This window comes from Ammodytes marinus (assembly GCF_949987685.1).
Source record: "Ammodytes marinus genome assembly, chromosome: 24".
Classification (NCBI taxonomy): domain Eukaryota; kingdom Metazoa; phylum Chordata; class Actinopteri; order Uranoscopiformes; family Ammodytidae; genus Ammodytes; species Ammodytes marinus.
In genome coordinates, this window is record NC_137228.1 from 13,929,255 (window position 1) to 13,954,185 (window position 24,931).

Sequence of the window (24,931 nt, forward strand, 5' to 3'; positions counted from 1 at the left end):
AAACATCTGTCAATAGTCATTCCTACATTAAATTGAAGCTTAAGGTGTTGGCTAGAAATGTGTGTCTCTCTTTTTTTCCAACTTATTGTAATGAAGAAGTAATTTACCATCAAAGACACTCTGACACATTGTGACAACCAACCCCATCAAGGGGTCGGTTGTCACACAATATGGGGTTGTTTGTCACAATGTTATCTTAATGGGAAAAATCTTAAAAAGAAGGCAAGGAGGCAGAACCAAATTTGAATGTTTAATTGCATTGTCAAGTTGACAAATAGGCCTACATAACGTTCTGTAGCCTTGGCAGCTGGTCTAGTTTGGGATGCACTGGGTTGTTTTGATTTTGTTGCCCTTTTTTCTTTTGCTTGCTAGCTGCCTTTTCCTGCTCTATTCTTTCCTTCTCTGGGGTGTCAGTGAGGATACAGCTTGACAATTTCTTTCGTTATTGGGTTCCTTTTCTGGCTGCAGCCTTGAGATAACATGTGACAACCAACCCCCCAAAAAATTTGACGACCAACCCCAACTTGAATTTCTTGCTAGCATCAAGGCCAACAACCATCTGACAACTAATTAGCTTGCTAACCACAATCTAAACTATAGTTTACCCTTCACACTTTCTGAGGGTAACAAGTGTTTTGTTATAAACCCATTGTGTAAAAGCCTAGAAGAAAAATACTGAGAAGCAAAATATTTGGAATTTGACATGAAAAACACAAAACATCCTCTCACCTGAAATGCAGCTGTCTTCCTCCAAGGAAGTCTATGTATGTGACCTCTGATCCCAATTCTGGACCTTTTTTATATCAACATTTCAGAGCTAGCGCGCTCTGGTGGCGAGATATAACGAATGTGACATCCAACCCATGTGACAAATTACCCCGTTCTCCCCTACTATGTCTAATATATATATATATATATATATATATATATATATATATAAAAAAAAACATATATATATATGTACATACAGTATATATATATATATATATATATATATATATATATATATATATATATATATATATATATATATATATATATATATATATATATATATAGGGGAAGGTGGGGTGATTTGTGCAACTTTTTACTCAAAGTGATTTTAAAGTGAGGCCTTGACAGTTATGTCTCCAACTCAAATATGTACATATATTTCAGGATGTTGTGCATCCCTGGCAATAAAAACTTTGGATCTGGAATAAACTGTTTAAGAAATATAGCTTTCGGAAAAAAAGTTGTCTTGTCGCACAAATCACCCCACGTAAGTCACCATCATCATCTTTCTGGCCATCTGAACTCTCATCAGTGGTGTCGTTAAGTGGAATTGAGATGTCACTCTCTTCTGAGCTACTGTAGACAATCACTTTCTTTTGGTGACCAGCGTATACAGCCATGCCACTGGCACAACTCTCAGAAATGTACTTTGCACTAGTTGCTCCGTGCTTGTGGAACCAACTGCCACCTGACAAATGTGATTCCACCTACATTTCTGCCTTTAAATCAAGGCTCAAAACCCATATGTACACCCTGGTGTTTCCTTCCCATTAACCTCTGCACTACTTACTTACCTCTGCACTACTATCTGTGTTTATGTGGATGTATGGGCTTTACGTCTTTTATTTTGGTTATTGTTATTTTACCTTCATTGTTTACCTACTGAATGCACTATGTACAGCACTTTGGGCAGTGCAAACTGTCATAAATGTGCTTTTATAAATACATTTTACTTACTTACTTACTTATAACTCACCCAGGCCCTTGCGCACAAATCACCCCATCCCCAGAATTTTGGATAATAGGCATGATGCAGCAATTTAGGGTTGACATTGTGCTAACTATATAGACTCAAAGTGTAGCACACCAAAGCACTAAAACATGTGTCAAATGTTTTCAAACGTGTCTATAATTGTTCAGACACAATAATCAAAAAACCTTGATCATGGAAATTTTACTTTGAAAGGCAAAACACAGTTTTTTGAGCTTAAATGTGCTTATATCTTATTCCTTGTGTCTTCCTTCTTTACAGGATGAGTCAAATGGATGGCTCTTCTTAAATATGTGGTCACATTTCCAATTTCTTCCACGGTTTTCTAGAAACAAGGGGTTTTGCAACTTCCAAAATGCACAAATCACCCCACCTTCCCCTATATACATATATATGTTTTTTTTTTAAATATTTCTTTTGGTTTTGGAGTTTAATTTTGACACAGAAGTGAGAATTCCATCTTCAAATGATGTGTCTGAACTTTTGACAGTGTGAAGCTGGATGAGGCTTTTTAAGCTTATTTAATATAATTTAATTCAATAATAAATATGATACAAGAGGGTTAATGAGTCTGTGAGGTTTACATTAACTAGAAAACACATCAGTCAACTACCGAACCACACTAAAGAGAAAACCGACATAAAGCATGAATTTCACTTTGATTCAAACCAAAACAGACTGTAGCTGTGAAAGGTATAGCCTAATATACACTGGCGTAGCACTCGGCTTGATACTTTATTTACCACGGCATTAAAGCCACTCACTAACTGTAAACCTACATACACAAAACCCTTCTAATGTGGTGGGGAGTTAGTGGCATGATAGTAAGCATCTGAAAAGAGATCGGCATATTTATCAAACTTTACAGAAATTCGGTTTAGATGAGGCGGGCTTATTGTGTAATAAGAACCAGAGCATTCAGATTCTTATTACACAATAAGTATTTTGAACCAATCACAGCAGTTCTCTGCCCGAACTCTACAGGCCTAACTAAAGTGTTCGGGGCTCGATTAACTCTCCACCAAGGCCTCAAACTCGTCGATCCTCTGTCTCGTGTTTCCTCTGCGGATCTTTCTGTACGACACAGTTTTGTACTTCGATGACTGTCTGCTCTCGTCATTCTTGTCGTCTGCCTCTCCGTTCATCTCGCTCGAGTTTGGAGCCGTTTCTTCTTTGTCTGCGATGTCCTCCTTGACTCCCATCTCAGGGTCTGACGTGCCGGTCGGATCGACACTTAACAACGGCTTGGCAGCTGAATCCATCAATGCTTTTGACCTGCAGCCTGCAATAGGGAAATATTAAAGGTGCAGGGTGAAAAATAGGATTTTTTTAGCATCATCTAGTGTTGAAATTGTAGATTGCTACGCTCCTTTGGTAACCCTTCGCTTTTGAATGTACAGAAGCTACAGTGGCCTTCAAGGACAAGAAGCTATAGTTACTAAAGATGGCATCATCCACCACTGCCTCAAGTCTTTCCACAATATCAAGTGATGAGGTGAAGATGTATTTCCTATAGTGCTTGTTCTTGGTCTGCCAACAGGTGCATTTCCCACATCATATAAAATATTTTAACTACTCTAATCACTCTGCAAATATAAATAGTTAAACTTCCAGCAAGCTACTGCAAAATAGGGTTAAACTACTAGTTTAATAACATGGAGTTCACTACTACACAACACTGCATACACCTTGAAAAGTAAAAGGCTTCGTAAAGATTACAAATAGAGTATTTACAATAAACTAATCAAGGGAAGAATACTACAGCATGTGCGATTGTCTATTTAAAAAAAGAAGAGCTGTACAATAATACAGACTGAACAAAATTGAAAAGTGTGAATGAAATAGATTTAGAAACTTTATTAACACTATTTAATTGGAACACATTGTAAAGGGTAAAGAAGTGTTTTTTAATTGTCTGTAGAGTTTTTTTTTAATCATAATTTGCGTGATGGAGCGGGTGCCATCTTTGTGGAATTTTAATTAGATTTTAATGAATGAATTATCTGTACTGTGAGGAACTTGGGTTTCAGCCAATCATAGCTGCAGTTATGTAATATCCTCTTAACACTGCAAACAATAAAACAAAGTGTAGAACATATTTCAGCTCCGGCAACAACAGATAAATACAGGTTTAAGAATTATCAATTGTTATTTCTCTGTATATGGTTCTTCTGAATGATTGTACTTTTATACAGATCAACTAACTATCAGCTTCTTAAAATGATTATCCTACAATATAAAAATATAAAATTTAAACTTCTGTGAAAATGTTTTTTTTTCTCATTAACACAAGTCAGATAAACTTAAAGATGAATTGTTATTTGTGAGACTGAGTTATAAAAGTAAACTGACTAAAAAACATGAGAATGATCGTTAATTAATATTAGGGCTGCAACTAAAGAGAATTAGTCTATTCTTAAATGTAAGAAAATATAGAAAACAAAACTGCCTCTCATTCTCTCTGTTAACAGTCCAAAAATATTACATGTATTCACTTTTGAGACACTGAAACAAGTAATTTTTTTAATTCTAGTTTTAGTAAAGCCAACAATTAGGTGATAAACAAAAAGAAAATGTCTACCTTTCTTGTGTTTACTTGTGTATAGTCCAGGTTTAATATCTTGACGTCCCAAACTCTTTACTTCGACCTCTGCAGGGTCTGTGTCCGGTGGAGGAGTGATCACAGTTTGGTTTGAATCTCGTTCTGTCTCATTGTCGTTGTTCGCTGATGTGAGATAAATGTCCTCATTCTGGGTTTCTTCTGCTTCGTCACAATCACACTGTAGAAATGAAAACGTTAAGGAAACACTCACATTTTCAGGAGAATGTCCTACACTAGATTGCCGAGTTTTGAGGCTCAAACTAAAACTCTTAAGTTTAAAGGAAAACTGACAACATTTGAGCAAAATAATTATCTTTTGTTGAGATAACTTATCATTCATGTGCAATGAAAATGTATCTTTCACATGTATAAAAACCTTTAAGTTTTGAGTTCTATTAATAATAATTTCAGACGATAACAGTTGTGTCAATTAATTCTCTGTCAGACAGAAAACAAACAAAACCAAAAGGTTGATTCAAACATTTAACAGTTAGAACTGTCTGACAAACTTTTCTGTTTACGTTTAAGTTTAACTTTTTGGAATTCTTAGTATGTAGAACTCAGTTACATTGAAAAGGACTGATAAGTCATCTCAACAAAAGATTAGTTTGGCTCAAATGTAGGCAGTTTTCCTTCAAAAGTAAGAATTTTAGTTTTAGCCTGAGATAACGTCCGTTAAAGATGGTTGTATGGGAGAAATATACAGACGCAAACAGACAAGGTCACGTCACAATACCAGACCAATAACATATTCATCTGAATCAAGTGTTTTCAAAGTCAAAAATCATCTGTAAATCCCAATATATATATAAACCATCCTCCTAACTCTGAGGTAGCCAAACAGTGCTGCAAATGTCCACTAGATGACAGTATAACGTTATATTATATAAGTATTGGGTCATGGGCACAGATATAAAAAAGGTCATGGGTAAAGTCTTTCATGATTACCTAACCAAAATTATATGAAATACAAAATCTCTTTTCCAGGAAATTATTTGTCCGGTTTGTTATACAAGAAAGAAAGTAACCTTACAAAACATTCATCGGCTGCAAGTTTATATATATAAAAAAAAATACCACAAATACATTTTTCAGTTAAGCATGATGGAGTGTGTCCATGAAAAAAAATATATGAGCCGTTATTTAGGAGAACATTTATTGCAATAATAAAATAACATAACAATACAAATGGGGTTTTTGCCATTTTTCAGGAGCTTCACATAATCTTTTATGAAAACATTTACTCAATGTTTTCTACATTCATCAGTGGTGCAACCAAGACCTTCTTTTTGGAAAAATAATAAAACAATTTAAAGTGATTTTCAATCTTATATAGACTCTGAAGACTCATTCTCTTAAATGGTGATGCATGAGGAGAAGGCAAAAGTGCTTGTTTTCCTAACTCATGTTGTTAATTAAAAGGTGCAATGTGTAATATAGGAGTATTTTGGCATGATCAAGTTATAGATATAAACGCTCCCTTGCTAACCCATCCCTTTAGGAGAATTTACAGAAGCTACGGGTGGTTACTAAAGATGGCATCATCCACCACTGCCTCAAGTCTTTCCACAATATCAAGTGATGAGGTGAAGATGTATTTTATATAGGAAAAAGGCTAATTCTAAAGTGATAAAAGAAAAACTTTTATTTTCAAGCGATTGATTATACACTAATGAACCCAAACTGATGAATATTATATTACATTTCTACCAAATCTGTTCTTAAAAAATTCCCTTTACACACTGCACCTTTAAAACTCTCAAATATTCTCAAAGCGTTCCTGCATCCGTTGGTTTTTCTAGGATTCACTCTTGCTGTGTGACTTTGCCTCCTGCTGGGCCCTCCACGCGTTGAGCACCTCGTCGTCTACGGGCTCGGCAGCAGCTCGCGCTCTGATTCGCTGACGGGTCTGTGTGATGAAAGCAGTGATGTCATCGTCCTCGTCTTCCTCTCTCCTCGCGCTCCTCCGCTCTGTGCGTTCCGTCTCACTGAGTCACAATACGGGGAAAATTATAACACACACAGGATGAGTAAACTTGTCATTGTGATGTTTTTCGAGTCAAGTTGCAAAAATGTACACGATCTTCTGGAGAACGCTTGTTGTCAAAATCACTTTTTGTTAGAATCAGTGAACCTCATGATCTGCTACCTGTTCGTACTGCATGTGCTCTGAAAAAAATTCCAGTGTTGATACACAGCCAAGGCTCTGTTAACGGGCGTGTTGCAAGCTAAGGTGGGCCCCCATTGTTTACATACCCTTTGTTTACAGAGCCTAGGCTGTGTATTAACACCAGACTTCAACATATATCTCATCTTAAAATTCAAGTAGGTGATTATCTTAAATCTAGAAAAGCGCCACTAATGTATTTCCTATAGATAAATAGAGGTAAAAAAACAAACACTTGAAATGAAGAGAATGACCTGGACAAGTCGGTGGAAGTGTCGTTGCTTCGGTGAGTGAACTGTCTCTTGGTTTGGAGGTTAGCGTAGCTCTCCGTAGCATAGTCGCTCCTGCGTGATTGGGTGAGCCCGTTGCTATAGGAACACTCAGCGTCTTCCCCGGTCACTTCCTGGTGTAGCCTTGATCTGTATCTAGAGGCGTAACTTTCTTCTTCTTCTGCTAATTCATCGACGGCGGCGTACGAAGCTCTTCGGCTCGAGAAGTCGAATTCTGACGCAGAGCCATCCACATCGTCGTAGGGATCCTCTGACGGGACGCCGGCCTCTGTCTTTCTCGGAGGAGGCCTCACGCTCTTCAGCCAGTCGTCAACGTTGGTGTTTTTTTCCTTCTCCAGCGCTGTGTTGAGATTCAGGCATCCGGACAAGCCATAAGACCTCGCAGGAGCTTTCGCCTTTTTCTTGGTTTCCTCGAGAAACTCCTCAACTTTCTTCTGCCTCTCCTCTTCCTCCTCTTCCTCCTCATCCTTGGGTTTCTTCTTCTTGTAGAGCGTGCTGCGCTTGTTGTCCTCCAGGATCTTTTTCCTCTCGTAGGAATCCATTTTGGTTCTCATTTCAGACTTGATCTCCTTGTCCATTGCGTCCAGTTTCCCCATGTCCACTTGGTCTTGGAAGAGGCTGAACAGAGGCACGCTAGTGGTCGTTATCTTCTTCTTAGAGCCCAGAATACTCGACCCCAAAGCAGAATAATCTGTCCCGCTGAGCCTTGAGATGCTGCTACTCGCCCCTACTCTGCTGCTTGAGAGAACGGATGCTGCCCTGCCACGGCCTTGCGACATCGCGCTAGAATAGGAAGCGCCACTCAACAGAGACGCTTTGTCATCATCCATCAAACCACGCCTTGAAATCACGCTCGCTGCCCCGCCGCCGCCGAAGCTAAACTCAGATCCAGCGCGCGACAGCGGAGGTAAACTCATCTCTCCTTGCTTCTGCTTGATCGTTTCAGTGACGACATTCGCGATCCAGTTTTGAATGCTGGCCAGATTGACCATGGGTTCTCCTCCCGGGCCTTGCATGGTGGGCACTGGGAGTATTGGAGGAACCGATGTCATTGGATTATTAACCACAGACTGCGCTTGTCTAGACCTCGTGCCGCGCGGCTGGGAAACGGAAGATATAACGGATGAGCGTCCGCTTAGCATGGACATGGTGTCATCGTTAGCGACGCTAGCTGGTTGCCCGGTGACTCCAGCTCCGGCCCAGAAAGCAGACAGAGGGATCGTGCCCCCGCTGACACAACTCTCGCTCTCCCATCCGCCACACATCGACTGACTCTCTTCCAAATTCTTCTTGGAACGTTCCAGGATCTCCTCGCGTCTCTGTCTGCGTTTGATCGAAGCCGAATCCTCCCCGGCGCGACTCATCTCCAGCAGCTCCTCAGGGTTCTCCTCACCGTAGCGCTTCTGTTGCCGTAGCTTCCACGACTGATACGCGGTCAGGTTGACATCTTGGAAGGATTGCGTCGGCGCTTCACTCTCGCTTCCGTCGTTTGCCACCGAACTCTTCTCTCCGTCTGCCTCTCGGTCTTTCTTGTTCCAGCCGAACTGGATCCTCTTGACGCGCCATCGCTCCAGAGGCGACATTTTCTCCTTGTTCTTCTGGCAGAAGTTGTACATGGAGCTCGTGTCGGAGAGAATGCTCGCCACTTCATCGTCAATGTGCTTCTTTCCAGCTTCTTCCGTGGTGGCCGCGCTGCTCTCACTACTTTCCTCGTCATCTTTCTTGCTGTAGCGAGCGGCGGCTTGTGTTTCGATTTCTTTTAACCGTTGTTTCCAGATATCGGAGTAGCTCGCGCAGCTGGAAGTGGACATTGCATCGGACGGCGGACGTCTGTTGCGCCGCTTTAGCCGCTCCTTCACAGCGCGTACGTCTTCGCTAGTAACAGACTCCACGTCTCCATCGATACTTTCTTTGGTTTTCTTCGGTCGGCCGAGTGAGGCGAGAGATTCCAGGTCTTCTGCGTCGCTGTTGAGCTGAGCCTCCCACCAGTCCTCGTCCTGGTATTTCTCGTTCCTTCGCTGCCACTCACGGATCATGCTCTCCACGTCATCGTCTCCTCCCTCCTCTCTGCCCTCCGTCTCCGGTAGGACCATCTCCGCTGGGTTTACCTGTGGAGATAACACACAAAGCTCCATCAGACACATACACTGTATTGGAATATTTAGTGGCATCTAGTGGTGGAAGTTCTAGATTGCAACGCTCCCTTTCTAACCCCTCCCTTTCGTAGGATTTGCAGAAGCTACAGTGGCCCTCAAGGACAAGAAGCTAGTTACTGAAAGATGGCAGTGAAAGATGGCGGCCTCAGTGCCCCGATCCTATGTAGATATAAAAGGCTCATTATAATTCTATTATATATTATTATATTACACACTAATTAAAATATACTTATGAATATAATATTTAATTTCTAACAAGTCTGTTCTGAAAAATCCCAATACATTCTACACAATGCACCTTTAAAAATACAGTAATGCAAGTTTTTTTTGTTTATGTCAACATATACTGTATATTTGTACTTTTCCTTCAAAAACAGAGAAATAAAGAGTTAAATAATGAATAAAAACCTTTTCTTGTTGGTTGTTGGGGCGGTTGTCGAGGTGGTTGTCGAGGCGGTTGAGCCCCAGAGCCGCTGAGGAAGACGCCACGCTGCTCATGATGCTCTGCCCGTCCTCTTCCTCTTCCATCATGATGGAGTTCGCTTTCACCTCGATCATACTCTGCTCTGAAAAGACAAACACAACATTTTTTTTTATTGATTATCACATAATGACAGGGAATTGCCTTCAGTTTGTGGCTCAAACAACAGAAAATAAACATAAGACAAGGGCTGTGTATCGCTCAAAACTTTCGATATCGATACCGGTTGAATGAAGCCAGTTTTAATGACATTACACATTATGGTAGAAAGGACTTAAAGCTGGGGTGGAGGATTTGGGGAGAAAATGGCAGTTGGGATAGAGGTTTGAATCCAAATACCTCAACCGCTCCACTTGTTCTCTTTGGTCCCTCCCCTATGGTCCCTCCCTGACACGCTCTACACCAACAAAGTCGTGCCAAAGTGAATGGACAGTCCCAACAGCCAATAAAAACAGAGAATCGGAGCCTCGCTCTGATTGGTCAAAGTGTCAGCTCATGTTAACTTTGACCAATCAGAACTCATATACCCCAGCTTTAAGTAGAACTTTTCAACTCCTTGGCATTTTCACAAAATATCAATAAATAAAACTTAAATAAGCTGAAATCATAGTAACTGCCTTCAGACAACCACAAATGCCCTATCTCCTGAACAACTGCAGCTCCACACAGCAAATCACCAGCACTTTAAGATCTTGGCACATGAATCATGCTGCATGCTTATTGGCTAACTGATGTTGAACAATTAGACATTTATGTCGATACTCCAAATTCTTCAATACTGAAAGTTATCAAGGCATTTTGTTCTGTGACAAAAAAGGTATTGCACTTCAATCCCTAGGCCTACATACAGACACATTGCAAAGTATTCATACTTGAACTTTCCACATTTTGTCACGTTACAACCACAAACCTAAATTTATTTTATTGGGATTTTATATGATAGACCAACACAAAGTGGAGCATATTGGTGTTGGGCTATCATACAAAATCAATATAAAATACATTTTGCGTGTGTGGTTGTAACGTGACAAAATGTGGAAATGTTCCAGGGGTATGAGCCTCAGAAAAAATCCGACCAACCTTCCTCTGTATCCGTATCATCATCATCATCATCGTATTCTCCGTCTCCAAAGATCTTTGCTCGAGTGTCGATGACGCTGCACTGGCTGAGCGTGTCCTCCTCATCGTCTCTCTCCTCCATCAGGTTTTCATTGAACTCGCGAAGCTGCTTCAGAAAACCTTCACAAGCACAACACTGATTAGTATTGCTATTATTTTAATAATTTTGTATTATTGTTATTTTTATTTCTACTATCTTTTTGCTGCTGTAACCCGAAACAATTCCCCACTGTGCGACTAATCTATCTATCTATCTATCTATCTATCTATCTATCTATCTATCTATCTATCTATCTATCTATCTATCTATCTATCTATCTATCTATCTATCTATCTATCTATCTATCTATCTATCTATCTATCTATCTATCTATCTATCTATCTATCTATCCATCCATCCATCCATCCATCCATCCATCCATCCATCCATCCATCCATCCATCCATCCATCCATCCATCCATCCATCCATCCATCCATCCATCCATCCATCCATCCATCCATCCATCCATCCATCCATCCATCCATCCATCCATCCATCCAATAAATAAAAAGTGTTTTCTCCTTGAAATCAAATGAATGCTTTTGAGAGTATCAGTGTGACTTGTAAATGTAAACTTCTAGCAGCTTCATAAAACCTTCGTTTGGGTTGATGGGGCGTTTTTTCCTCATGGACGTCAGAGCCTCCATGACGCTCATGTGTTGGAAGATCATGAGGTAAGACGCCACCAGCACCGCCGAGCGACTCACGCCCATCATCGACACTACGAGGACCTTTCCTGCAACATAACACAACACCGGTTATAGCCCCAGATCAATCAATTAATCAATATTCGCTATCTAAAAGTTCTTCTTCCTCTTCCTACTCCTTTTCAGGCATATCATATCAATATATGTAAATAGTTTTTCTTTTTCTTTTTGTAAAATAATTTTTGTTTATTGTATTTTCAAGCATTTCATTTTGTATGTATTTTTGATATGTCTGAAATAAATAGAATCAATCAATCAATCAATCAATCAATCAAAGGGGCAGTGTGTAATTGTGGAATATTCAGTGCCATCTGAGATTCTAGACACGCTCCCTTGCTAACCCTGCCCTTGGCTCTACGAGAATTTACAGAAGCTACGGTGGCCTTCAAGGATGAGAAGCTATAGTTACTAAAGATCGGATCATCCACCACTGCCTCAAGTCTTTCCACAATGATGAGGGGGAAGATGCATTTAGTTATTTATTCTATAGTACTTGTTCTTGGTCTTCCAACAGGTGCATTTCCCCAGGTCGCCCACTTTATATAAAAACTTAATTTTGTCCGTTCTGTGCTACTGTAGAAACATGGCGGTGCAACATGGCGGCCTCAGTGCCCCGCTCCTATGTAGATATAAAAGGCTCATTCTAAGCTCATAAAAAAAACTTTAAAACATTAAATCCTACTGATGAATATTATATTCCATTTGTACCTTGTCTGGTCTGAAAAAGGCCAATACATTATACACACTGCAGCTTTAACCAGGTAAAAAAAAACTCATCGAGATTAAAATATATTTTCTATGAATGACCTGGCAAAGAAGCAGCACTATGATTTCATAAATAAGCACAACCAAATCACACAGTGAGTCACAGACAGTACACGCCCAATTAAAATACAACACAAGATCTGGGACAAGATTACAAAAATGTAAACCTACTAGCTAGGAAATGATCAGATCTGTTTTTATCTGTTGCCCCAGACATTTCATAACACGTGTAGCAAGAGGAACTTCAGTTGTTGTTGCTGCTGACGTCTTCCCTTCTAGTCAGCTGCTGCTACCATGAATAAGAGCCAGTCAACACTTTACCGAGACACCAACCTCTTCCAGGAACACTGACCGACTTGTGTGTCTTATGTTTGGCCCATAAAACACTTCTCAGAAATTGTTCCGTTGTGTGAATGTGTGGAGACGTTTCTGACATTTTACTGCGTCATCCCACTCCCCAGGCACTCATAGATAACACATAAGCTTTTGGCTATGTCTTCTGTTCTGACATTAAAGGTTCAATGTGTAGAATTTAGTGGTATTTTTTTTAATCTGTGGAACAGACTTGGTAGAGATGGATTACAACATTCATAAGTATGTTTTAATTATATCGCTTGAAAAATCCTTTGAAAATAAAAGTTGTTGTTTCTTTCATGACCTTAGAATGATCCTTTTATATCTACATAGGAGCGGGGCGCTGAGGCCGCCAGGTTTGTACAGTAGCACAGAACGGACAAACTTAACGGCCTTACTCAGGTAGGTCTCTCTTGAGAATGAGAACCTGTGTCTCAATGAGATTACCTGTATAAATAAATAAAAAAAAAAATATATATATATTTTGTCCAATCAAATTTAGCACTTGCAGACCCAAAATACCATTTCTGCCACTGAACCAAAGCAGCTCTGACCTTTGTGTGTGAGTAAAGACACGTGTGTTAGCCTTTAGAGTTTGACTTAAGAATTTAAACTCAACCGTTTTCTGTGTGAGCATCATTTCTTAAACTTTAAAGATTTTTTTTTTGGCATTTTCAATCTTTATTAGATAGTACAGAGTTGAAATGGGGAGACAGAGAGAGAGGGGGGATGACCTGCAGTAAAGGTCCACGGGTCGGATTCGAACCCGCAACCACTGCAACGAAGGCCGGAGCCAATATGGTACGCCCTCTATCCACTACGTTACTATAATTTCTTAAACTTTACACAAAACATTTCTGACCTTTGTGTGTGAGCAGAGCCTCATCCAGGAACTCAGCTGTGGGTCTGAAATGCGCGGCGATGTCTGCGTCTGGGAAGTCGTCCACCTCGATGCCCATGTACTGGATGCTCATGCCGCTGTAGAAGGACTCGCCCGTGTAGACGCCCGTCCCGTGGGCTGTGTTCAGGATGTGTGTGATGCCCATTCGCTTCAGACGAGCTTTGTTCACCGCCACAGATCTGAAGAAGAAAGATTCAAAATGTACAGTGAGTGATTCTGGAGAACGCTTGTTCAGTGAATATCTCCTCATGATTCACTACCTGTCTGTACTGTGTTTACACGCTGAAAAAAAATCAGTGTTATCTGTGTTACTATACACAGCCTAGGATCTGTAAACTAATAAACAACAACAAGTGTTCTTCAGAATCGCCAACATGACCTTAAACATCCAAACTTATCAGCTGCCTTTGGGATTCAAACCAGCATTTTTCTACAAAGACAACCAAAGGCGAATGAAAGATATGGTAAAAAAAAAGGATGGTAAAATCCTGGAACATTAGATTATTGAAACTTAATTTGAGATTGTTTTATGGCAAACCATAGGGATATAGTTTAGGTAGAGAAAGGCTGTTTTGTTCCATTCGATAGGGGGATTTTTTATTTTTACAAACATCTGGTGCAATTTATTTAGTTTTTATATCCAGCAGCTGAACCCAGCATGAGGTCTCTGGTTACTGTCAGGGTTAAATTTGTTAAAACATTTCCTGCAACATGATCAATTAGATGTCGTGGACTCATATTGAATTTTGCAGTAATGACAGAAAAGGGAAAACATGTCCCCAACCCTCTTGTGACAGGAAGTAACTAGAGTCATAAGAAGCTGTATGGTCTTTATAAAACTGTTGACCTTAAATGCCTTTGGCAAAAGCGGTAGTGTTTTTACTACGCCAGCTATAGTTCTAGGGTGAGCGTACCCATGACAAAGGAATAAACTATATACAAATATCATTCTTTGCACTGATGTCATTCATGATCATCAGAGGAAAAATTTGACTGTTTCAGAAATATATAAAAGTTCCTCGTATCACCTTTAAGTTTCCACGACAGGTTAATTTCTACGTTCTTTGCAGACGACACTTAACCTTTTGTTGTATTAAGAAATGTCTCAACATATTAGTGTCCGAAATGTTTACAGAACTGATTATGGACACAGCCTTTTTTAAATTTTATAAACCAATAAATTCTGTTGAATGTTTTTAAGAAGTAAATGTCTCATAAATCAGACAATGAACAACATATGAACAAATAACCTTCAGAATAGTACTAAGAATATTATGGAAAGTTTAGTTAATGGTTGTATAGGAGAAATATACAAACGCGAACAGACAAGGTTTAGTCAAATAAACACCTAGATGGACACTAGTATCTCTGGATACTAGTATGAAATAAGACATGTTATGGAAGATAAATAGACACAAATCTCAAAATCTACCAGTGCTTGAAAAAACAATGTGTTTACCTGCAGTTTCAAAAATTATCCTTTAGTTTTTCTAAATCCATTAAATTGCCTAAAACATCTGAATCTCACAAAGCTTAAAACAATATTATTTCCATTAGGCAATACAAATATCAAATTTTTGAACACTATTTTCTTGCCGCGCTCACACAGACACTCACTTATCTGCTATGAAGATGTTGGGGAAGACCTCGTCCACAGAGTTGACTGGAGCCTCCATGCGGTCCTGCACCATGGCTCTCTGCATGTCCAGCACACAGGGCGTGTTGTAGGGGCTGCGGTCGTCGATCATGTCCCTCACCCGGTTGTAAAGATCCTCCACCATCAGCTGCTCCGCCGTCTCAAGCATCGACTCTGGAACCGACTCTGTGCGAATGCCACGGGGAGGCAGCTCTGAAAAGAATGACACACGTTTAAAAACAAATACAATTTAAGATACTTAATTGATGTTTTTTATAAAAAAAATTTAGAGAACATACACACACACACGCACGCACGCACACACACACACACACACACACACACACACACACACACACACACACACACACACACACACACACACACACACACACACACACACACACACACACACACACACACACACACACACACACACACACACACACACACACACACACACACACACACACACCATTGCCTGCTCACTAGCAACTCTGAAAGACACACATTTTGTTTGTTAAGGTGTTAGGGCTTAAAGCTATAGTGTGTAACTTCTTCATCGCCCTCCATAAGGAATTCTGAGGAATTGCAACAACAATGTTGGTGCATCTACATAAGGTAAACCTTCAGTGATCACGCATGGATTTCATACATTGTGCTGTACGTCCAGGTTTTTTTTTCTGAGCTCCTACACCAGTGTCTAGGGGGGCGACACCAGTTTGTAAACACTGCTATACTGAGAAATACAGAGAGAGTTTTGTGGAGCTGATAGGCTTAATCAACTTTGTGTCAACTCGTTTGGCGATGGCTTGATGGCTTGAAGGTATTCCTCAGAGAGTGCTGTCCTTCCTCCATATTAAAACATTAGGATTCAGCTTATGTAACATAATGTCGGAGCAGGGTCTTAAACAGGAGCTTCTGTGTGATGTGTAATATGAACTAATCACAGCCTCATCCAAAACCGACTTCATGTCCGCTGCCCGGTAATGAGTGAAGGGAGGGAAACGTGGATTCTATGAAATTGAAGAGTATTAGACTGTTAGACATCCTGCTGAGACTGACTAAATTAGATTTGTTGAAAAGGGACTTAGAAAAACATTATTCCAAACTCTGCTAGTTGGATAAAGATGAGAAAAGCCCTGAAGAGTAATTAGGAATCTGATCTCTCGTCCTGTGACAAAATGAATTGAATGCTGCCGCTCTATAAAACAAGAACATAAGTTAAGTGAGGACAACTTTTAGTGGAGACTGTGATTCTGGAGAATGCTTATGAAAAATTCCTTTGTCGAAATCAGTGAATATCTCCTCACGATCTTCTACCTGTCCCTACTGTGTGTGCACTGAAAAAAAAAATCCAGTGTCAAAGCCTAGCCTCTGTAAACTGGTATGTAAACAAACGGAGCCTACTGTAGCTATAGCAACATGCCCATTTACAGAGCCTATAGGCTGCATGTGTATTGTAAGAGTTTGACACATTTTTACAAGCGTTCTCCAGAATCACTGACTCCATCTTTAGCTTTTTTTATGGACATTGGATCCCATTTTATAGACTCCAATACTTCCTCAAGTAAATAACATTTAGTTCATGCAGATCTCAATAAGACTCTCTCGCAGTTTAGTCTGATTACAGAATGAAATACATGTTAAAATCATGTTAAAATCATGTTAAAATCACGTTGAAATCATGTTAAAATCACGTTGAAAGCGTGTTAAAATTACGTGATGTCTGACCCTCGTTGATGATCTGTTTTGCAGCGATGGCGGACGACAGGTGGATCGGCTCCATGAAGATGCTGGCAGCGTCGGAACCGGAGATCATGGAAAACCTGGACTCTGAAGCCATGGAGAAACTGACACAGACAGACAGACAGACAGACAGACAGACAGACAGACAGACAGACAGACAGACAGACAGACAGACAGACACACAGACAGGTGTTAAATATCTTACCCTATTCACCTGCAGTGTCTCGCAATAAATTCCCAGAGACGTTGAATGCTGCTTTACATGTTTACACAGCAGCTCAATCTAATTGTTGTAGAAATGTTCCCAAATGCAAGACAAATTCCCCTTGGGGCAATAATCTATCTATCTATCTATCTATCTATCTATCTATCTATCTATCTATCTATCTATCTATCTATCTATCTATCTATCTATCTATCTATCTATCTATCTATCTATCTATCTATCTATCTATCTATCTATCTATCTATCTATCTATCTATCTATCTATCTATCTATCTATGAGATGGATTAAACAGTAGTGTGGTGCGTTCAGGTGTTGTCCTACCTGGGTGAGGGGCAGCGCAGGTAGTGGGCCTGGATTCCCTGGACGCTGCTCTCTGAGTCTGTGTCTCCATCAGGAACGGCCTGATCGCCCAACTCTCCGCTCTCATTGGTCGAAGCCATCACACAGCCTTCCTGCTGAGAAATAATGTTATTTTAAATGTGAAGTTATTATTATTATTATTTTTTTTTTAAATGGGAAAGAACGACAAAATTCATCAACAGCAAGGCAAACAGAAAATTGGGGTGTCGTGGTTCACAATTTTTTTTTGACAAGGTGTGGTACACGCACTGGGCTTAAATGTGAGGTTATATAGCGGTTGCTGTTTAAAAGTTTGAAAAATAAACTTTTTTTGCTAAAAAAAGAAAAAATATATTTAAAAAAAGTAATCCAGTCTGATTCATTTATCCAGAAGATGTGTGTTGGTTTACAATATGAATATATTCATGATCAGGTTTGAAAGTTGGATTGAACTTGTATCTGTTTTAACTACAGTAGATCACAGTTTTAAGTTTAAAGAAGTAACATAGAAAGGAAGGATCAGTGTTGGGTTGGCTACTTTGAAAGCAAACATTTACAAACTCCCAAAGAGTTGACAGTGGAATAAGTTGAAGAAACTATAGAACAAAGCTTGCCTTGAGAAATAGAATTTGGTTTACTAAATCTAAGAAAAAACACTTCAAATTAAATTTAAAAAAAAGTTAGGTCGGTCACATGCCAGCAAATTATGCCACTTAGTTTATTGCAGAATCTGAAATTGGAATTACACGAACAGTTTGGGATGCAATACTTCGATGACTCAAAATTCAAACGCAGATGTGTGAGCTGAAAATGAAATGACAGAATGAGTCAGAGTGTCAGATTGTAAACGTTTGAGCTCTCAGGATTTAAAGGTGACGTATGATGTAGAAAATGCAGCATGACTTCATATCCTTACAATACATGGGTTGCATTCCGAATCGCATACTCTTTCTTTTTTCTATTCTACATACTACATCCGACGATAAAAATAATCTAGTTAGGATGCAGTAGGCATACTATTGGGACATACTTTACTCTCTTATTTCATCATAACATTGCGCCTTGATCTTGCCTCTTGCTTTTATATCCGTCGCATCCCCGTTTGTTTTCATATGGAGGCTTCGTCGATGTTACGTCACTTCACGTGCGCACTGGATTGTGGGTCAGAATCGCCCAAATAGGATGCAGTTTTCAACACTAACAATCTTGGCCGCATGAAGTAGGACATCCGGGTACTTCTAACCATCCTAAATCTGGCCACAAGAATCGGGACATCCTAAATCTTTTTTCTACATACTATATAGTAGAAAGTATGCGATTCGGAACGCAACCATGGACTATTTTAACACTAAATAGTATCACTGCAACGATCGTGGATGTAAATAAAACCAGGCATGAAGAACAAGCACATGATTTAGTCAAAGTTTTGATCCTATTTTGACCTGAAAGAGGCACTAAATAGAACAGAAGGTTAATTTTAGTCATTCCAATTCATTTTGAGGTGAGACATGAATTTTCTGAAGCTCATTTAATCAGAATCCATTAATGAATTGTTGAGATATTTCACTCTGGAGTAAAGCTAGTGTGGCTAAAAACATCGACACTAGCTCAGATCCAAAGTGAACTCTGTAACCAAACTGATTTAGGCTTTTTGGTGACATGTTTTCAGGAGTATACTAAAGCCTTTCTGGATATATATATATATATATATATATATATATATATATATATAATGTAAATGTCAGATCCCAAACAAACTAACTGCATTCTAACGTGTACTGACAAAAAGCAAAAGCAAGAAATCAGTGTTAAGTTTGTTTAACAGCTTTGACTATTTAATATACAGACATAAAAGTGATATGAAAAATAACTATTATGTCCCAAAATGTATTGAAATAAAAGCAAATAAAGAACAAGTTACTTTAGCTGTCTGTTTTCTCAGGTTGTGTTGGTGCTGCTGAAAATCAGTGTGTGAAATGTGTGTGTGTGTGTGTGTGTGTGTGTGTGTGTGTCTGATATGCAAGCTATTTTTAAGCACGGACAGCTGCCTTAGAGGCCTGAGAGCTGGAAGGCCTCACAGTTCCACGCTTTGAAAACACAAAACAAAACAAAAAACCTTTTTTTGATCATAGGCGAGTAAGAAACTTATTCACCCACTCTGTGTCTGTGTCTGTGTGTGTGTGTGTGTGTGTGTGTGTGTGTGTGTGTGTGTGTGTGCTCTTACCTCTATGCGGCTGGTTATGGCTGTGCGTCACAGTGTCTGTCTGAAGGAGTGAAGCCTATGTGGCGTACAGACTGACAGTAAAGTTTGAGTCATTGCAGAGCCGGAGCCCCCCGACACCCGACACCACAGCTGAAGGTAACGGAGTATTTCTACTCTGGTAAAGTCAGAGTACTGCAGTTACACACAGTTCACAGGTTCTGGTAGTAAAGGAGAGACAATGCAGGTTAATAGGGTAAACATTTTAACTCATACATATCATCATGAAACTTTGCAAGTTGATTATTGACATTTAAACTATTATGTTTTTGTATGAAAAAAAACTCCAGCAGGTTTTGAGATTATTAAGGTCATTTTATGGAAAACTTTTGTCTGTGTAATGTCAGAAAACAATTTTTTTTTTTTACATTTCAGAAATTGGAACCAGATAACTTTACCCTTACCCTTAAAAAAAGGACTTAGATGATAAATTTGATAAAATTGTTGCTGAAACATTTTTGTTGGACTAATCTGTTAACTCCAATGTGTTGGAAGGAGGCCTAAATTAATGATAGCTTTTATGACATATGTGGAGATTTTTTTCAGTGTGTGTTTGTGTGTATCAGTACAAGCTTTAGGCACGTACCACAGCCTTTATTTTGTAAACAGGGGAGTCTTTTATTATTAATTATAATAAATCAGCCATTGAATATGTGATTTTTGGATTGGGTGAAGTTATAGCCCACTTTTGTTTTCTTTAATTTGAATGTAAAATAATCAGGTCTGATTCACAGGGCTGCAGTTTCTATTCAAATAATAATAAAATTGTTTTTATTTACACACTAGCTATCTGCAGCGTTAATACTACAGTAGCACCTGTATTTACCAACTTTTCTTTCTGAGCCTGAACGCATCATGTGTTTATCTCAAGTCAGCTGACCGTCCACAAAGCTATTTATGAGCTCAGAATGAGGCTAATTTAAGTCACACGGCCCAACACACACACACACACACACACACACACACACACACACACACACACACACACACACACACACACACACACACACACACACACACACACACACACACACACACACACACACACACACACACACACACACACACACACACACACACACACACACACACACACACACACACACACAGTCACTCATTGTTATCTCACATGCATGCAGAGAATGAAAATGAGATTAAAGGTCAATTGAAAATATTGAAGTGCCATTTTAATATATTTTTTCCATTAACTTCAAGTGGGATCTTTTAAATATTGACGAAAAGGTCTGCAAACTGGTATGTAAACAAAGGGAGCCCACCGTAGCTAGCAACATGCCCGCTTACAGATCCTAGGCCTTAGCATTCTGTAGAATCGCTGACTCCACCTTTAAAGGGTGTGCAATTTACATTGAGGAGGAATAATCTAATAACGAAATCTTAAATACTTTAACCACATTGTACTCCTTAGACTCCCACACATTCACTTGTAACAGAGCATTTCTACAGTGGGCTAGTAGTACTTTTACTGCAGTAAATTCTCAATCATTCCTCCACTGCTCATAGAAACACAATCAGACAGTGAATCATTGAATATAAATAGATTTTATTTTGTATTATACAAAAGTGCTTTGAGGACAAAAAACAAATCTTTACAAACCAACACATAGAAGAAAAAAAAGCCACTTATTGTTATGAAGTTATTATTTGTCCAAATCGGAGGTTAAGGAGGAGATGATATTAAATAATACATTGGAGTTTAGTCCTAAATATCATATATTTTATATTTTACTATAGATACATTAGTGCCGACAAGCATCGTGATTTTTACTCAATAACATTGTCTTCTTTGGTCACATTGTGGTGAATATTTATCTGTAAAACAGCAAATATAATTTTTGCACAAAATAGAGTAAATTCAACATTTATTTATTTAGATTGGGGGAAGCAGTTCTTGAGGTTTGAATATCATTCTTGGGATAACAAAAAAAATCGACATATCAGAGTATTTTTTCTTAAGAATATCAACCCAGCACACGTTAAAGCTGCCGTTTTGATTTTTATTGCATCTTTGTTTAGTTGCTATGTCACAATACAAAGGTGAAAAAGTCTTTGCATTAAAATTATTTAAAAAGTTTAAGAACGCCTCAATTTTTCCAGTTTTTATTGCAATTAACAGTTTGTCACAATGTGTTCTGAAATTAAAATAATCTATCTTATCTATCTATCTATCTATCTATCTATCTATCTATCTATCTATCTATCTATCTATCTATCTAATCTAGCAATAATATCAATCTTCTACTTCCTGCAGGTCCATATTGTCCAAACAGTTTTTTTATACAGACAGATGGTTTGGAAGTCTTCAACTAAAGTGGGGACACCTGGACCAACTGTTTGCATCAACTGTCAAGGCTTCATTTACTTCCATTGCTGCAGAAAAGCTGAAAGTTGTCTGTTAAACCATTCTTTTCGTTATTTTGACGTTTTTGGTAACCAACATTTTATTTTTTTAAACTCTGGCAAGTTTACCGTTGATCCATTTCAGCTAATTCACTGGACTTGAACTGCTTAAATTTGAATAAAAACTGGAATAATAAATAGGGCTATTTTAAACGTATGGTTGGTAATGTACAAACAGTGGCACAGTGGCTGAGACTTCAAAACAACTTAATATGAATATATATAAAAAAAAAGAGGCACATACAGGCACATAAATCATTTACAGATCAACAGCAGGACAACACCTACAACAATATACTGACGGCATAAACACAACGGCTTTGATTGAGAGAGGACGACACCATCAGCCTACAATGACAAGTGGTTCATAGTGTTTCAGCTCAGGCTCAGTACTGCCATTATCGATCCCTGAAAAGCCCCTCACATCACATAATACAGATACACACACGATGGACAGCCACTGGAGGTAAATCATACGGAGCTCCGGAGAAAAAATTAATAACACCCAGGCCACATTTGACTACATTACGCGATTGAAATGCTATTGTGTGTGTGTGCGAAATACAGTTTGTTCCCATGTGTTAATTCATTTGTGTTCGAGAGCTTGGACCCGATTATAAAAGCTTTAATATATATATATATATATATATACAGCTCCGGAAAAAGATAAGAGACCAGTCTGGATTTTTCTTAAATCTTCATCTCTACATTACTTAATGTAAATGCTCTTAATGACAACAAATGTATTGGAATTTGGTAAAAATGTTGTCAGTAGTTTATAGAATAAAACCAAAATGTTCATTCTACTCAAAAATATTCCTATAAATAGTAAAACGAGAGACACTGAACATTTGGAGTGGTCTCTTAAGTTTTTCCGGAGCTGTATATATATATTTATGTAGTGATGAGGTTTTTAAAAGGAACACAGTGAAATAAAAATCTCTTAAAATAAAAATCATAGCGATGAGGTAATGTATTTATATGTGACTATGTCAGATTAATATAATGGCAATATGACCATGGTGAAGCAAAGTAAACTGTGATTTAGTAGCGTTCATAAACACAGGCTTTTCCCGTCTGCCTGCTGTAAATTGTTCTAGTCTCAGTTGGCGGGGATTCAGACCCGAGCAAAGGCATTAAGAAAAACTATATAAAAATTGCATTCTTTTCACTGATGGTCTCGTTTGCTGTTACAGTTCATTTATGATCATCACATGAAAAATTAGACTGTTTCACGAACATTTTAAAGTTCTTTGCAGTCACTTTAAATACTTAAGGAAATTCATATATTTTTACATTTTAAAAATAAAGCTTTCCGTCTGATTTTTGAATTCCAAGTGTTTTCGTAATCCAAAATAAACCAAAGCTCTACCTGAGGTCCAAAGCATTTCTATTACACACAAAATATAGTAAGTTATAGTTTAAGATTTTTTAAAAAGAAGACTAAAATGAACAATCAAATATATATATTTTTTACTGTATATTATAGTAGGGGCCTGCTTCTTCCTATAACTCACCTAGAACCAAGATCTGTGAATGACATGTGAAATATATTAAATATTTTAAATCCTCTGTAAACCCAAAACCTTTTAACTATGTAATGTGTGGAGTTAGTTTCATGATAGTAAATCATCTGAAAACAGTTACAGGCATATTTATCAAAGGTATTGTCCCTTAAGTTAAACTTTACAGAAATTCGGTTTAGATGAGGAAGACTATGCTTTGGTTCTTAAAGCTGGGGTGGAGGATTTTGAGAAAACGGCAGTTTGGATAGAGATTCGAATCCAAATACCTCAACCGCTCCACTTGTTCTCTTTGGTCCCTCCCCTATGGTCCCTCCCTGACACGCTTTACACCAACAAAGTCGTGCCAAAGTGCCTGGACAGTTCCAACAGCCAATAAGAACAGAGAATCGGAGCCTCGCTTTGATTGGTCAAAGTGTACAGCTCATGTTAACTTTGACCAATCAGAAATCATATACCCCAGCTTTAAGACACAATAAGTCTTTTTTTTTAAAGATAATTTTTTGGCATTTTCAAGCTTTAATAGACAGTACAGAGTTGAAATGGGGAGAGAGAGAGAGAGAGGGGGGGGATGACATGAAGTAAAGGTCCACGGGTCGGATTCGAACCGGCGACCACTGCAATGAGGCCGGAGCCAATATATACGCGCTCTATCCACTATGACACCGGAGCGTCCCACAATAAGTCATTTTAACCAATCACGGCAGTTCTCTGCCCGAACGTTCTATAAAAACAACGATTGTTGCCATGGAGGCTGCTTGTTGTGGCTGCACCCACACAGTCCTGTCAAATGGTCTAGAGTCTGCAGACAGTAAAAAGCCTTTTTTTTTACTTAGTTTTAATATATAATATATATATAATATATATATAATATATATATATATAACCATTTATTTTCATTTAGATTTTTATAAAAGCTTATTGAGACACCTGACTTTGATTAGACTGTGATGATTTTATTTTTTTTGTTATACTATTTTAGACCAAGTTTCCAGAGGCTTTTAAACAGTGCTTGTGAATCCTGTGATATCTACAGATGTCCAGCAACAGCTAACGCTTTCCTGAGAGGGTGACAGTTACGTTCTGATTATCTCCGACGTCTTGGAGATGACATAATACGGATTGAATCAATGCATAAAAACAGACACAGCTGCTTCACATGTACATTAATATTCCTCTCATGTTCAGAACATTCAAATATATTCTCTTAATGAGTGGGAACATGTACGTACCATCGCATGAATCATAATGTAATAATAGAAGTGGAAGAAAGCGGGAACACGGTGATATTAACAGCATATAAAAACACACAGAATTATATATTTGAGTTTGTGGATGAGGCTAATACCTGGAATATTAACACGTGTAAACAATCAGAGAAATTAGAATCCAGCGCAAAATCTTTTCCTCCAGAGCCGACCAGGTTTGGGA

The 24,931-nt window shown here is 38.6% G+C and overlaps 1 protein-coding gene across 1 annotated transcript; it reads right to left on the minus strand.

The window, feature by feature from the left end:
* Positions 1-5,641: 5,641 nt before the first annotated feature.
* On the minus strand, positions 5,642-17,400 carry dusp27 (dual specificity phosphatase 27; the record flags this gene model as incomplete). The annotated part of the gene is made up of 9 exons (XM_080052997.1): positions 5,642-6,355; positions 6,789-8,932; positions 9,389-9,546; positions 10,542-10,700; positions 11,217-11,357; positions 13,310-13,527; positions 14,966-15,197; positions 16,719-16,837; positions 17,282-17,400. 9 exons carry the CDS (start codon positions 17,398-17,400, stop codon positions 6,166-6,168), a joined length of 3,480 nt encoding a protein of 1,159 aa, XP_079909123.1. The 3' UTR covers positions 5,642-6,165.
* Positions 17,401-24,931: the final 7,531 nt, after the last annotated feature.